This window comes from Mus caroli, chromosome 14, assembly GCF_900094665.2.
Source record: "Mus caroli chromosome 14, CAROLI_EIJ_v1.1, whole genome shotgun sequence".
Classification (NCBI taxonomy): domain Eukaryota; kingdom Metazoa; phylum Chordata; class Mammalia; order Rodentia; family Muridae; genus Mus; species Mus caroli.
The window spans coordinates 26,528,123-26,543,734 of NC_034583.1; the positions used below are offsets into that span (position 1 = coordinate 26,528,123).

Consider the following 15,612-nt stretch of genomic DNA (forward strand, 5'->3'; position numbering starts at 1 on the left):
TGGGAGGGATGTCTAGCAGGTCTAGTATGAGTGGTGGATGGGGAATGTAGTTAATTTTGATCACTGACTCTTGGTCAAAAAGAATTTAAAAAAAAAAAAACTCCTCAGTTTAAGAGTTTTTGCAATCCATCCAGCCTTGTGGTTTTATGCCTGATCTCTTAAGTGAACATTGGCATCGCTCAAAGAAGGCTCTATGTTGAACACAGCAGTCACCTAGGATGATAGAGCAAAGCCGAGTGAACTGTAACTGTTAAACTTAATTCCACCCTGGCCTTTCTACTCCCCTTTCTCTCAGCAACTGTCCTGGCAACACAGTGAGATTGGAGAGGGTCAGGAGAGTCCAGGGCTCAGAATGATTAAGGAGATGCTGAGGCTTCTCCAAGCCCCTCACCTTTCCTCCCAGCTGTGCCTTAGACATCCGTGTGTGTTAGTTCCTACTGCTGCAATGACAGCAGTGCCAAGGTCAGAGGCTGAGGTGTGCCTTCGTGGTGGTCTCGACCTGGAGGTCCAGTATACTAGGAGAGGTTCCAGAATGAAGTAGTATGGTCACTAATTAGGGACAGCAGACTGCAGCTCTGGGACCTCTGTCCCCAGTAGATAAAAGTTCACAACTCATTCTGCCTTGCCTCAGTAGAGCCTTCCCACCAACCCACCTACCTATGTGGCCTTCCACCCTTTGGCAGACACCACACCAGCACCTCTGGACACCCAGCAGTAAAGTTTCATCTTTGGGTGTTACGTCTATGATTGTAAAACACAAGACGGACCATCCCTTCCCCATTTCCTTAGGCTCCCCTCTTACAGATGCCACTGGGCCTAAGAGTTGAACCTTCCTAGGGAAGTTCTACAGGAGTGGAGAAAGGGTGCTCGCTGAGGGTGTGAATTCACAGGAAGGAATCCCTGGAGATCCCTGCAGAGCCCCTAGGGGAAGCCTCTCATCATCAAAACAGCCAGATAAAAATCACCATGACAACCGTATATAGAGAAGACCCAGTTAATGATCACCTGGGTCAGACTGTCACCTTAGTAGCTGCCATCCCTTACACACTTTTTAAGTCACCGCTAAGACTGTCATGGTGGTGAGAGCCTCTGATGCTTGAAGGCTCTTGAGGTGTTAGTGCTAACCTCGGTGAGAACGGCTTGGACAAGAAGTTGTGAGTGACAGATCGGGTTGGAAACCTGGACATCTGGCCTTGTGGAACCTGAGCTCCACACAGCTGCTGGGACAACTAGACGGGTAGATCTGTGCCCAGGAAGGCTCAGGAACCCCAGCCTGGGATTGGAAAGGCCTCCCGGAGCCAAACCTGGTTGGGGTCTAGAAGGAGGTGCAACTCAGCTCTTGAAGGAAATCAGAGGAGGACCCTGGCCGCAGGCTCGGCGCATGCCAGGGCCACCATGTGTGAGGTACCAGATGCGGAGTCCACTGTCAGTCGCTGGTGAAGAAGGCTCTGCTCTACCCTCAGTGATGGGAGTGACTCCGTACCTGGCAGGGGCCGCAGAAAGCTGCTCCCGCCTCTGGCAAGGGCCCCTAGGACCTACCCCTCCCGCTTTCCGGACTTGCAGCAGCGCCTCCGAGCCCCTCCCGGGCCAGGGCCAGCACCAGGGCGGGGCGTCGCTGTGACCTGGGGCGCTGGAGCCCTGCCTCCCGGCCACCCTGCAGCAGCCTTCACTTTCTGGAGACTCGGCGCCCGCCTTGCCGGGTTACCCCGCCGCGCTGTCCAAGCAGCAGCCTGAGTCTTAGAGCACAGGAGCCAAGCACTGCCCAGGAGCTACCCGATGGCAGGTAAGTGACCTCACCTCCTACCCCTGTCTTATGGCGCGGAGTCTACTCTCTGCCAACAGTTCAAGTACTTGTCTCGACCATGCCAACCTCGGAAATGGAGTAAAAGGTGTAGCTAGCTCTTCTCAGACAGTCACCGTTATGTGTATGGGTCCCACCTTCTCAAGCATCTATCTAGACTCCTGAACTTGGGAAAACCCACACCCGCCGGTCTCTGCAAGTGAGACCAAGCCTCTAAGCTTTGTTGGTAGCTCCAGGCATAGCCTCCAGAGTCCCTGAAAATGTGGGAGTCCAAGGATCCTTAGGTCTCTCTCCATTTTTTTTAAAATCTGCCTAACCTGTTACAATAGGCTTCACTACCTGCCACCTCCCACCCAAAACATGGGTTCCCTTGATAGAGGGCAGGGGCGGCGGGGAGGGGAGAGACTGACTGGACACTGACTACAGATCTTAGAGCATGTGGGGACTCCCATCTGATTCCAGGTCTCACCACCACCACCAACCCCCAAAACTGAGCTCTGCCAAGCCACGGGGCAGCAATTCCTTCCTGGACTTAAGTGCATGGCACCCACACCCAAGCTCACATCCAAACCCTAACAGGAACCCTGGGAAGGTTTGCTTTCTACTCTGGAGCACAGTGGCCACCAAGTGCAGGGCCAACTGTTCCCAAGGGAAATCTTTTGGGCTGAGACCAGCAAACATCTTACTTATATGCCGTTCCTGGGATGGGGCACTGTCTAACTCTGCTCACTCCCAAGGACAGAGCTGTGTGAGTTGGTGGGTAGCTTTCCTCACCCAGCTCACAGCCTGCACTGGTGGTCTCTGCCTCAGAGCAGCTGGCCTTCCTGATAGGAGGCATCATTGGGGGGCTCCTTCTGCTGATCGGAGTGAGCTGCTGTCTGTGGAGGAGGTTTTGCACCACCTTCACCTATGAGGAACTGCCAGAGACGTCAGACCCGGCCACCATCTCTTACTTCAGCAGAAAAGAGGACAGGCTCTACCAGTATTCTGGGACCCCACCTGGCAGGTAAGGTTCTGGGCCTTTCTTTCTCTAAGGCTTTGCTCAAATTTTTGCTGGTGGGACGGGACAAGGTGGCAAAGCAAAGTTTTGTTGTGGGGTGCCTCTCTCAGGCTGTCAGCATGCTGGAAACTATGCCAAGAAACCCCAGAAACCTCACAACAAGCTGGAGGCAGGCGCTGTAACCCCATTTTCCTGCTGGCAAAACTGATTCTGAGGATATAAAAAACCAAGCCCAGATACCACAACTAGGAATTATTATAAGCCAGACAGACTGCTGTCAGGCTATGCTCTAATTCCCACATCACACTATTATGGGTAGACAGACACTCTGTGTGTGTGTGTGTGTGTGTGTGTGTGTGTGTGTGTCCTAATATAGCCCCAGAAGAGATGCTCTTGGCTCTCCCTGGCTTTTCTTTCTCCAGCCTCTGGCACTCAGCCACTTGGCTGAGCATTGGGGTCACATAACTCATTTGCCATCTACATGTGGTTTCCCTTCTTTTGGACAGGCTACCAAGTGTACCATTTGTGGTACCCCCTTCTCACCAAGGTCGAGACTGGGTGCCCCTACAAGGTGGTGATTGGGCTGTGGCCCCACAGGACCCCTGCGCTGTCCCAGAGCACATGGCCTGCACCTCCAGTGCCAAACCTGGTAAGTCCTCCCAGGACTCAGGCAGGGGCTGATCTGGCTAGATCTGACCATCTGCTTCCACTCCTGTGGCCAGCCCAAGGATACCAGAGTTACCACATGTTTCTGGTACTTTGTTCACCAAGTGCCTGCTTCACTCCATACTCATATGCTGTTGTGGAGTTAGACTTAACTGTGTTCCTCCCTCTGAAGGGGAGGGAACCACGACCTCATTTGTAACTGAAGCTGGGCATCATCAGTACTTTGCCCAAGGATACAGAGGTAGCAGGAATTTGACATAGGAGCCCATGAGAGGGCTTTGCGGGTAAAAAGCACATGCCACATAAACTTGACTGCTTACATGTGATCCCCAGAATCCCATGTAAAGTGAAGTTCAAGAATGGGCTCCACAGGGTTATCCTCTGACACACAAACACACACACACACAACCATGATATCATGTGCATGCCCATACACACACATACTCACAAAAAAAAAAAAGAAAAAAGAAATAAAACAAAAAATGTAAAGGGTTCAGTATAGAATTGGAACCCGTGCATGCCCTGGAACAGAACTGGACTAGGTCCTGCCCCAGGCTGATGGATTGATTGGTCAACTGAGAGGGCAGAAGGATAGAGAGTGATCACAGAGCTTAGCAGTCACCTCTTTCCTCTGAAGATCTCCCGGGTGCATGCCAGTATCCATTTGAAGTTGAAGAGTAAGAAGAAAGGCAACAAAAATAAATAAATCTTAAAAAAAAAAAAAGAGCTCTAAGAAGAAAGGCAACATTTCGGCACTCTTTATCCTTCCCTAGACACTGTAGAGAGGAGCCCGGCCAAGTGCAGGGGATGATTCATCAGGAAACACGCCCTGATCTCCAAGATTGTGGGGACAATCAGGGACAGGTAGAATGGCTCTGACATATAATGAGCTGCCTGGCAATGCTGTGGGTGCACCAAGAGCTGGCCACTGTCCCCAGTGTCCCTGTCTTTCTCTGGCCCGCCAGACCTCCCTCCCCTTCTGTTGTAGGAGATGCATGTGAGATGGGGAGCATCAACCCGGAGCTGTACAAGTCCCCAGAGGACACGAGTGAGACAGGCTTCCCTGATGGCTGCCTGGGCCGGCTGTGGTTCTCCGTGGAGTACCAGCAGGAGTCTGAGAGGCTGCTGGTGGGCCTGATTAAGGCCCGGCAACTGCAAGTCCCCTCTGAGACCTGCAGCACCTTGGTGAAGCTCCACCTGCTGCCTGATGAACGGCGCTTCCTCCAGTCCAAGACCAAACACAAAATTTGTAACCCACAGTTTGATGAGAACTTCATCTTCCAGGTACTTCTGGAGCAGTGGTATCCAGTGCCCTTGGGCTCCCTGGGAGGGAGCATTGTGCAGGATAAGCTGGCTTCCTACAGTAAGAGCTTTCCAGCCCTCCAAGACACTTGAGCCTCCAGCTCGGCTCACTCAGAGGCAGGAGCAGGATCTTCCGGAGGTAGCCCCTGGTGATGAGGGGTTTGGTTTGTCTTGTTTATTAATGAGGCTTAGAGATAGGTGGTCAGACACTGGGTTCCTCCTGTCCTGGCTGCCTTGGAGAAAGAAAAAAGTGAAAGCACATTTTGAAATGTCTACTCAATGCTAGGCTCTGGTCTCAGGAGCTCTGGTCTCAAGTGACCCAATGCCCTGGGCCTTATAGGCAAGGTCATCCAAGGAAGACCCTCAGGCCTATTTGAGTTGGGGCAGAAACTGCTTGTCCTGGTGGACCTGTCAAGGACAGGAGCCATGGCTGCAGCCTTTGGTGCCTTTGCCATACCCTGAGTCTAAGGTTGGGTAGGAAGCCTGTGCCCCGTGCTTACAGCAGCCTGGGAACCACAGCAGGTGTCTGGACCTCTTAGAAGGACCTGCCAAGAGGTCTTGGACAAACGTTCTCAAGAGCTGTGCAACACAATGGCCCAAGGGGAGGAGAGGCCAGTCCACTTCCAGAAGCATGTGATCACAGGGGGCTGGAGTATGGTTCAGGCCTTCTGCAGGAGGCTGAGAGCTGGGAAGACGTGTGGCCCAGCCAGAGGAGGCCCTCCTGCAGGAGCGAGCGCTGGGAGACCTACAGAGGGTACCTGCCCTGCTCTTATCAGTTCCCCAGGCTCTCACACCCAAAGGCTTTCTTGTTTGTTTGTTTGCTTGTTTTTCTGTTTTGTTTTAAGGGATTGTCTTAATTATTTATTCAAATTTGATTTTTTTCTCTTTCTTTCCTTCTTTCTTTTTTTTTCTTTCTTCCTTCCCTTCTCCTCTTCCTCCTTCTCCTCCTCTCCCTCCTCCTCCCTCTCCTTCTCCTTCTTTTTTGTTACAGCTTGATGCTAGGCCCTTGCCATAGGGTATTTTAATATTAACTTTTTAGTATTAATTTTTCGTTATTCTTGAGAATTTCATATATGTGCTTCCAATAAAACCTGATCAGATTCTCCCCGTTGCTGCTCCAAGTACCTCCCCATCCAAATACCCACAGCACAGTCCATGTTTGTGTCTCTCTTGAACTCACAGAGATCCTACTGCTTCTGCCTCCCAAGTCCTGGAATCCAAGGCAGTCACCCTGCACAGGTTCTTACAGTCCTCCATTTCTCTGAGATGTCTCATGAGCCTCGGATGGGGCGAGGGCTGAAAAGGATGTTCCGTTCAGGGATAAGCACTCTGTCTCTTATTATCTGAAGTGTGACCAGTTAGCACGCCCCAACGTGAGCCTGGCCTCCGTGCTCTGGGAAGACGGATCTGAAGAGGCCGATCAGTACTGCTTGGCCATCTGCTGTAGGCCGGACACAGAGATTGGGGCTTTACCATCGAGACAAGAAGAATCATGACCCCCATCGCACAGTTGTGAAGGCCACAGCTCTGAGAAAAGAGAGCCCATCTCCACAAAACCGGGTCATGATTTCTGGCACACCTTTTCTGCAAGTAAACACGTTGCAAGGGCAGATCCTGGTTACTAGGGTACCAAGGAGCCCCAGGCAGCAATGGGTACAAGTCCTCTCAAAACACTGTATGATGAGGCCCAAGCCTAGGTATGCACTGCCCCATGATGGGGCCTTGCTGCTGAGAGGCTTCCCCAAGGAAGGTTTGGATGTATATCCTGTATCCAACATGTTATATTTTCCACCTGGCCCCTACTCCCAGACCTGACCCTGGCCTGGGTCCTCTCCTTCCTTAGGTATCCAGCCAAAGTGTCACCCAGAGAGTGCTGAAGTTCTCCGTGTACCATGTAAACAAGCAGAGGAAGCACCAGCTCCTGGGACAGGTGCTATTCCCATTGAAGAATGAGACTCTGGCAGGGGACCACCACCGTATCATCTGGAGAGACCTGGAAGCTAAGAACCTGGAGGTGAGATGGTCGCCAGACACATAGCACTTGGTATCGGCATACTGTGGGTAACCAAGATATGCACAGGGTCCCCTGGCACCGCCTGGCCAGCACCTTCCCTTGGGGTGGGGTGCCGTGTCAGACTTGTAAGGAAGGATTAGAGGACAGCTTGCAGGACTAATTCTCCTTCCACCACACAGCCCTTGGAGACTGAGCTTAGTCAGGTTTAACCTGCTGAGCCTCTAGCCTGTATCACAAATTGGAAGCCAGCTTGGGCTATGGAAGTGAGCCTCTATCTCACAAAGACATGCACATTTGGATTCTCACACAGGTCAGAAGGCTGTGAAAGGGGACACAGCAAATGGGAATGCCTAGGTCCAGGGAAATGTTTATCTCTCCTTTCCAATTCCTCAGGGAGGACCCATGTGAGCCCAGCCAGGCTTTAAAATCCAGAGATTAGGCTCTGGTCCATTACTACAGGTTAGGGATCTCTTACCCAGAATGCTTAGGACTGGGAAGGTTTCAGATCTTAGATTTTTTTTTAAATTTTGCAATATTTACATATACATAATGAGCTATCTTGGGGAGGGGACTAAAGTCCAATTCAATGTACATTATATGCACATTAATCGCAATGTGCAGATATAACTTTATACAGTATTTTAACTAACTTTGGGCAGAAGTAGAGAAATGGCACAGTGGGTAAGAGTACTCGCTGGAAAAAAGAGAACCTGAATTCACATCTCTAGCACCATATGAAAGTCTGGCATGCAGTCTTATAACCCTGTCACTGGGCACGGATGGAGTCTGGGAGCTTGCTGGCCAGCCAGCCTAACACAGAGGACTTCCGGTTCCCTAAGAGACCATGTCTCAAGGCAATAAGTGACAGAGGCAGAGAGTGATAGAGGAAAGTACCCAAAGTCCTCTTCTGGCCAGAGTGACAGGAGTAAGCCCTTCTGTCTCTGCCTCCCTAGCCCCCCTCTGAGTTTGGTGATATCCAGTTCTGCCTCAGCTACAACGACTACCTGAGCCGCCTGACTGTGGTCGTGCTCCGGGCCAAGGGTCTCCAGCTCCAGGAGGACAGAAGTGTTGTCAGTGAGTCACCCCTGATCCTAAAGAAGGTTCCTCCTAGTGAGCCTAGCCAGGGCTAGGCAGAGTCTGACCTCCATACCAGGCATCCAAATTGTGCTTCACGTGCCTAAGAGCAAGCACCCAGCACCTCCTCTGCTCTGTCCTCCCTCTGCGGATACCTTTGGTATCAAAAGCCTTTTCTAAGGCAACAGTAGCTGCCAAGGGCTCTGCCTTGACCGGAGACCTTGCCCTGTCCCTCTTGTTCCTCAGTGCAGTGTCTTGGTTCTTCAAACTGCCTTGCCTACCTGGCCTGTCCCTTTGCTGAATGGTTCCAGTGTCTGCAGGTTCAGCCCCATGCTTCCCCATGCCTAAGGAAAGGCTCCTACTCCTTGGGGGGACTGGTACTCTAATAGTGCTCTGCTTCCTGGCCTTCCAGAAAACTGGAACCAGGCACTAAGCCTGCTCACTTGATGATGCCCAGCCTGCTAGCTGCTGGAGTTCAGAGCATCTGAGCTCATCTGTACCCCACCCTGAAGCCCTCAGCTTCAGGATGAGCAGGGGTTTGAGAAGGTCCAAAGCCTGAGTTCCCAACAGGCAATGCCTTCCCAGCAGGGAGGCTGGGCTATGGTGCCAGGTTCCAGTAAACTGGGCCAGCTGAGCATGAGAGCCTCCAGTGCCAGAGGAAGGAAAAGGAAGCCAGGTTTCTGTGGGTCATAAAACATCACATTGTTTGCTCCAGCCACATCCGCCAGCCTGGGCAGCAGGGACCAGAAAGTGATGGGGATCTGGTGATTCAGAGGGGGCACGTGCCTCCTAGCCAGAGATCCCACTTTAGGAGCTGGGCTTGTGCCCACTTCTCCTGCCCACTAGTGTATGTGCACTGCTCCACAGGCGTGTCTGTCAAGGTGTCTCTGATGAATCACAACAAATTCGTCAAGTGCAAGAGGACTTCGGCTGTACTGGGCTCCATCAACCCTGTGTACAATGAAACCTTCAGCTTCAAGGTTGACACCAATGAGCTGGACACCGCCAGCCTTAGCCTGGTGGTGCTGCAGACCACAGAAGGGAACAGTAAGGCCTGGGGAATGGGAAGCAGGGGACATGGTGTTGGGGCAATGGGTAGCAGGGGCCACTCAGTTGTAGGCAGCACTCAATGGCTACCCTCAAATGGAGTTGTCCCTGCTTCTAATTAAAGAAACTAGCTCTCAGAGAGGCTGAGACACTTGCCCGTGGCCACAGAGCTTGCCGATAGGTAGCCTGGGGCTCGTGGCCAGCCTTAGTCCAATTGGACTTTGTCTGTAGTACCCTAGAAAGAGGCTCAAGGGTAGTTGTTTCTTCCTCGTTCTGGGTGAATTGTCAAAGATGTCAGGCAATTGGTTTCCTGTCGTGAGTACTGTGTTCTCTGCCTTTCATCATGCCTTCCGAGATGGCCAGTCAAGGTCCTGGATGGGTTATCCTTGCCAGTGGTCCTGCACGACCCATCCACTAGAATCCACCATCACTAACTACGAAGCAAAGCCACTGGGCCATGGCTGTTCCTGGGCTGGATTTGGGACCTTCTCCCCAGTGGTAGATGATGGGTGGACATTACTGCTTCATGCTCTTGCCCGGTGTGCAAGGAAGCAATGGAAGAGGCCTTCCTCCTACAAAAATGCTTTCTCCCATAGCAATTCAACATGTCTGGGTTTAATGTGACCTGGGCCAGGGGTCAGGGCAGTGAGGGACAGGGCTGCAATGCAAGCTCTCACCTCATCTTCTTCTCTAAGGTCCCAGGGGGAGGAAACAGTGCTGGGTGGCTGTGGCTCAGGCTCAGGCTCAGGGAGGAGGGGCTTGCTACTTCCTCCCAGAGAGCAGGGGATGGGAAACAAAAGTCAGTGCAGACCTTAGGATGAGAGTACAGCTTCTGTATTTAAGGACGTGACAAAGCTTTCCCTCCCCTGCAGAGAGCTCCCCCCTGGGCCGCGTGGTAGTGGGCCCGTACATGTACACCCGTGGCAAAGAGCTGGAACACTGGGGGGAGATGCTTCGAAAGCCGAAGGAGCTGGTGAAGCGCTGGCATGCACTCTGCCGCCCCACGGAGCCCTGAGCCATTGTGTCCCCATCAGGATGTGCGACACCACACCACACTGTGGACATCCCCTCTAACATTCAGTGCACTGTGGGGCTAGCCTGAGCTCATGAGTGTTCGTGTGCAGGAAGGAAAAGGGATACAACCCAGTTTCAGCCAGTATCTGGCCGGGAGCCTCTCCCAACCCACCTAACCCCTCCGGATCTGCAGGGCTCCTGATCATCAAGGTTGTGACCTCAAACAGGATCTCAGAGGTTGAGAACTGATACTCTGTTTGGTGGAGCACAGCTGCACGTGAATGGGAGCACAGCACCAGCTAAGTCCCGCCACCTTGGAAAGCTGGTGGTGGGTTGAGTCCACTGCTGCACTGTTTTCCAAGCTGGGCGTTCTCTGTCTTCCACCCAGCAGAGTGAACTGTGGGCCACAACAGGGAGAGAGAGACCTGTTGAGCAGCCCAACCACATACCAGGAGGTCAACGAGGTGGTCGAGGTGGTCGGCACAGCTTGCCAGTGTAGCTATTCCCTGGAGCCATATAACACAATGCAGCCAAATTTGCATGACATCATGAGCACAGCCATCCTCCTGGGGATGCCACACCGCTTGCCCCACTTCAGGTGATCTCTTGCTGGGTTTCATGGTTACCTGGTTACCAGAATTTGGGCATTCAGTTCCTAACTCTTACTTTGGACAGGTGAATCCATGGAACCATGGTATTGTGCACAAAACCGATGACTGTGGCAAGAGGTATAAACTTCATTAGGTCAGTGGTCCCCAGAATCAAAGTCGCTGTCATCAAATGCCCATTAGTTGATCTAGTGAGCAGCCACCGTGCCTGTTATTTCTCTGTGTGTCTGTACCCTAAGCTGCAGACAGGCAGACGAGTCCATGCACTGTACCTAAAGCTGAACTGTCTGCCTGTGTCTCTCTTGTCATCTTCAGTGAAGTGACGGGAGCGTTATCTGTGCTCTTTAGGTCCACTTCTGATGTCTATCAGTACGCAAATACCAGTTCTGCCTGACTGGTCCACAAGGACACACCATCTTGTTTGTTTCTTTCTCTCTCGCTTCACGTACATACTTTCAGGGTGACTCACACTGCAGTGGCTTCCAATAGCTTCACACACACACACACACACACACACACACACACACGGAGATCCTTGTACCTGCAGGGCAGGCAGCTGAAAACAGAACTACAGTATTTCATCTGGAACCTGGAGACCATGGATGCCACCACACCCATACTCCAGCGTGAGACCCGTGATTTGCAGTGGTCTTCCCCGGATGACCAGCGAAAGTTGGCAGACTGGTACATCTGACAGGCCTCTGAGAAACTGTAATGGCAAGAAATCAGCAGGCTGATTGCTCTGAGGAATGACAGAGGGAACAGACATATTGTAGGGACATGTATAGACTTAGAATGGCAAAGAGACATGCAGGTTTTCGTGGGCCAGTGTGAGCTCGCAGGGGCTGTCTCAGATCCTGTGACTCTAGCAGAAAATTTTACAGTCCCACAGAATATCTTAGAATAAGGTGATCAGTTTCTCAGAAAAGTATACAATTTGATCCAATTTTATTTAACACATACTAATATGAGAACCCTCTGACAAATGTCGGTTATTCAACTTTCAATCCGTTAGCATGATATGTTTATCCACTTGTTTTACTTTTTTTTTTTTTTTTTTTTTTGAGACAGGGTTTCTCTGTGTAGCCCTGGCTGTCCTGGAACTCACTTTGTAGACCAGGCTGGCCTCGAACTCAGAAATCCACCTGCCTCTGCATCCCAAGTGCTGGGATTAAAGGCATGTGTCACCACCGCCCGGCCACTTGTTTTACTTTTAATAAGAGGGTTTGGGGATTTGTAGGAGACAGAGGGGTCAAGGGCATGACAAGAAAACTTACAGAATCAACTAAGTTGGGCCCATAAGGGCTCACAGAGGGTGAACTACCAACCAGAAAGCCTGCATGGGTCTGGCCTAAGGCACATATGATATGGTACAGCTGTGTAGCTGGGTCCTTAAGTGGACAGCAAGGGCAGGTGCTGTCTCTGACTCTGTTGCCTGCCTTTTGGTCCCTTTCCTCCTACTGGGCTGTCTTGTCTGGCCTCAACAGGAGAGGATGCACGCAGTCCTACTACAACTTGATATGCCAGGCTTCCGTGGGAAACCTCCCCTTTTCTGAAGAGACACTGAGGAGGAGTGAGTGGGAAGGGAGTGGGCGGAGGGGACTGGGAAGAGAGGAAAGGAGAAAAGTATAGTCAGATATAAAGTAAATAAATTAATTAATTTAAAAAAAAAGAGAGGTTTGAGTTTTTCGTTGTTGCTGCTGTTATTTGTTTGCTTGCCTGTTTGAGACAGCGCCTTCGATTTAAATCCTTGGCTGGCCTGGGGCTCACTATGTAGACCAGGCTGGCTCCAACCTCATAAGAGATCCACCTACATCTGCTTCCCAAGTTGAAATTAAAGGCATGCACCACCATGTCCTGCTTAAGAGTTTATTTACATTCTAGTTTTAAATTTTGAATTTTCATAATGCACAGGAAAAATATTTTTCTAAACATCTTTGATGTTTACTGTATGTGTGATCTTAATTGTAAAAAAAAATAATTGAAGCTCTGTGAAACACAAGGATTTTGTCTGTTTCTTTTGACCCGCATCATAGATCCACTGTGGGGCTTCAGAATATAGCTCTGTGCACATCCGCATAGTACAAAGACAACCCATGTGTGAACTGGAAATCAGCTTTATAATTACTATACAAATCTCTGAAAGAACATCCTGCTATAAACTTGATAAAGCATCTTAAAGATAGTAATCAAACCTATAAAATACCAACTCTAAGAAATATTAGCTGTGAGGGCAATTAACTATAAAAAATTAATTTAAAACCATATATTCTTTTTAGATAGGCTTTTATTTTCTGAAGAAGATACTTTTTAAAATGAAATAGGGCTAGAGAGATGGCTCAAAGGCTAAGAGCACTGGCTGTTTTTCCAGAGGTCCTAAGTTCAATTCCCAGCAACCACATGGTGGCTCAGCCATCAAGTAATGAGATCTGGTGTCCTCTTCTGGCCTGCAGGCGTACATTCAGGCAGAACACTGTATATACAATAACTCTTTAAAATAAATAAATCTTTTTTTAAAAATCATGAAATAATAAAAAACGGCTATTATAATAATTTTTAAGTTAAAAACTTTAAACTTCTGTGTATGTGTGGGTGGCTGCTTGTCTGTGTGTGTACCATATGTATGCAGGTGCCCAAGAAGGCCAAAAGAGGGCACCAGAGCTCCTAGGAATGGAGTTACCTAATGTGGGTGCTGGGAACTGAACCCAGATCCTCCCGAAGAGCAGCAAGCGTTCCTAACTACTATGAGCCATCGCTTCAGCTCCATCAATATGGATTTTAAAGAGATCATCAAAATCCAAATCCCCATGCTGGCATAGTGACACACCCCTTATAATCCCATCATGCACAAGGCTGAGGCAGAAGAGTTTCAGCTTTAAAGCCAGACTACATAATGAGTCCCTATTAGAAAGAAGGGGAGGGCGGGGTTCGAATCCTCATCATAGAAACATTTTTCCTTCAAACCCTTGAAATTTAGATTCATACATTTTTGGCAGAGAAGCCATTAGTAGTCATCTTAAACAAAAAGAAGCAGGTTTTCTGTATGTTCATAAAGCTGCTTTTAAGCAGACAGTGCAATAGGGATTGCGAAGCCAGTAAAACCCTGGTTTCTAAGAACATGGCCCATGGAGCAGTGTCTACCACTGGCAGCCTTCACCACCCACCTTGAGCTCTACAGTGAAGCCCAATACTCCAAACTGCTGTTCCTGACAGCTTGCAAAAAAAAAAATAACAATCGGGTTATACTGGGGCAGTATTAAACTTAATTATCAACTGATGTAATTAACTTTCATAAAGGAGTTTAGAGGGCAGAATTCTTTAGGGCGAGCAACTACTGGTCATCATAAGAATATAACATCAGTATTCTGCTTTCCCCAAAGTCAAGAAAACAAAGAAAACAATTCTAATCTACAAGACAGCAGGAAAGGGAGTGTCCCATCACTATGGCACGCGTGGAAATACCGTATGAGGAAGCATGAACGGACATGGTCATTATTTAAACCTAGCATGGCAAGCCAGTGGTCAGGTTTTGAAGAGTCATGAGTGTCCTTCTTCAGAGAATCCAACCAAGAGCTCTTCCTCTGTGGGTCCTGACTCCAATTTCTAAAAGAAATATGACATTTCCCCCAAACTGCTAACTTTCATAGTTAGCAATGAAAGCTCGACAATTCAACAAATGTTTCCAGGGGGGATGTCCCCTGGGGCTATCTTTGCCTGGCTGCCTTGGTAGCCTTGGTCTCCAGCTTCTCAATTCCCAAGCTGCAGAGACGCGGCAGCTGCAGCCTTTGCCGCCCTGAACCTCGACTCTGTCCACCTGCTTAGCCTCTCGGTCAAACCCAGAAAGTTCCTGGAGAGCAAAGTGGTTCTCAGAAACTCTTTCATCCCTGTGCTTTGCTTCTGACTCAGGGGCTCTTTTTAAAAAGGTCTGTGCTTCATCCAGCTTTCCCCCTTGTTGTTAATGTGAACATCTATCTGCCTCTAGCGGAAAAAGTCCTTTCCCAGAAAAAGAAGGCCCAGCTTGGTGGAGGGTGGGGAGGTGGCAGAATGGCAGCAACTTGGTAGGTAGAGCCAGGAGAACCAGGATTCAAGGACACCCTCAGTCAAAGACAGTGGGTGAGCTGCTGTCTTCACTTGGCTCTTGGTGCATAGCAAATGACCATGGGCTCTCAGGGATACAGCATCAACATTTTTATCCTGTGCATCTGTGGGTTGGCCGAGCAGGAGTTACCCCAGGTGAGGTAACTTGTTCTCACACCGTGGGTCTGGATGGGCTGTGGGATCCTTGCCAGACCAGTGCCATGACTGTTCACAGTGACCACCAGCTACCCAGGGACAGCGCCTGTCAAGATGGAGGCAGAAGCATAGGAGGGCATGTTTTTTATCTTCTGCTTGTATGGTGCCCCTAGATATCCCTGGGCCAAAGCAAGCCATATGGCCAAGCTGAAAATCCAGGGTCAGAAAAGTAGACGTGCCTTTTTTGCAAAGCTACACAACAGTGGGCACAGCTCCAGGGAGGGGTGAAGAATTTGAGGGGCGATGTGAGGCAGCCCCAGGGGCCTGTGCTCTCCTGAAGGTGCATCTCTGGGGGAGAGCATTTCCTGCAGCTGCCTCCTGGCCTCGGTGTCATGGCTGCCAATTTGGCATCCCATAATGATGTGTTGTAATTTGTGCAGTCATTTGTCAATTATGCTTTTCTTACTTTTCTGTGTGGAATGTCTGCCCAAATTACTTCAAGAGCCATGAGCAGCCTGTGCTCATCACTGTCAGAGGATAATTATCAGAGGAAGGGAGAGTATTTTTTACTTTCTTGCTACTTTCTGGTCTCCCTTGAGCACTTCACAATTGCAATTTACCCAGAATTCTGTACATAAGAGTTGGAGAAATTGGGTTGGTAAAATGGCTCAGCACTGACTGCTCTTCCGAAGGTCCTAAGTTCAATTCCCAGCAACCACATGGTGGCTCACAACCACCCATAATGAGATCTGACACCCTCTTCTGGTGTGTCTGAAGACAGCTACAGTGTGCTTAATTATAATAATAAATAAATTTTAAAAAAGAGTTGGAGAAATAAATTTCAAAACTGACT

General features: G+C 49.8%; 1 protein-coding gene across 1 annotated transcript; it reads left to right on the forward strand.

Moving 5' to 3' along the window:
• The first annotated feature begins 1,661 nt into the window (after positions 1-1,661).
• Syt15 (synaptotagmin 15) lies at positions 1,662-12,184 on the forward strand. The gene is made up of 8 exons (XM_021182295.1): positions 1,662-1,783; positions 2,612-2,807; positions 3,308-3,450; positions 4,456-4,751; positions 6,613-6,783; positions 7,737-7,857; positions 8,725-8,904; positions 9,777-12,184. The coding sequence occupies exons 1-8, from the start codon at positions 1,777-1,779 to the stop codon at positions 9,917-9,919; spliced, it is 1,257 nt and encodes a 418-aa protein (XP_021037954.1). The 5' UTR covers positions 1,662-1,776; the 3' UTR covers positions 9,920-12,184.
• Positions 12,185-15,612: the final 3,428 nt, after the last annotated feature.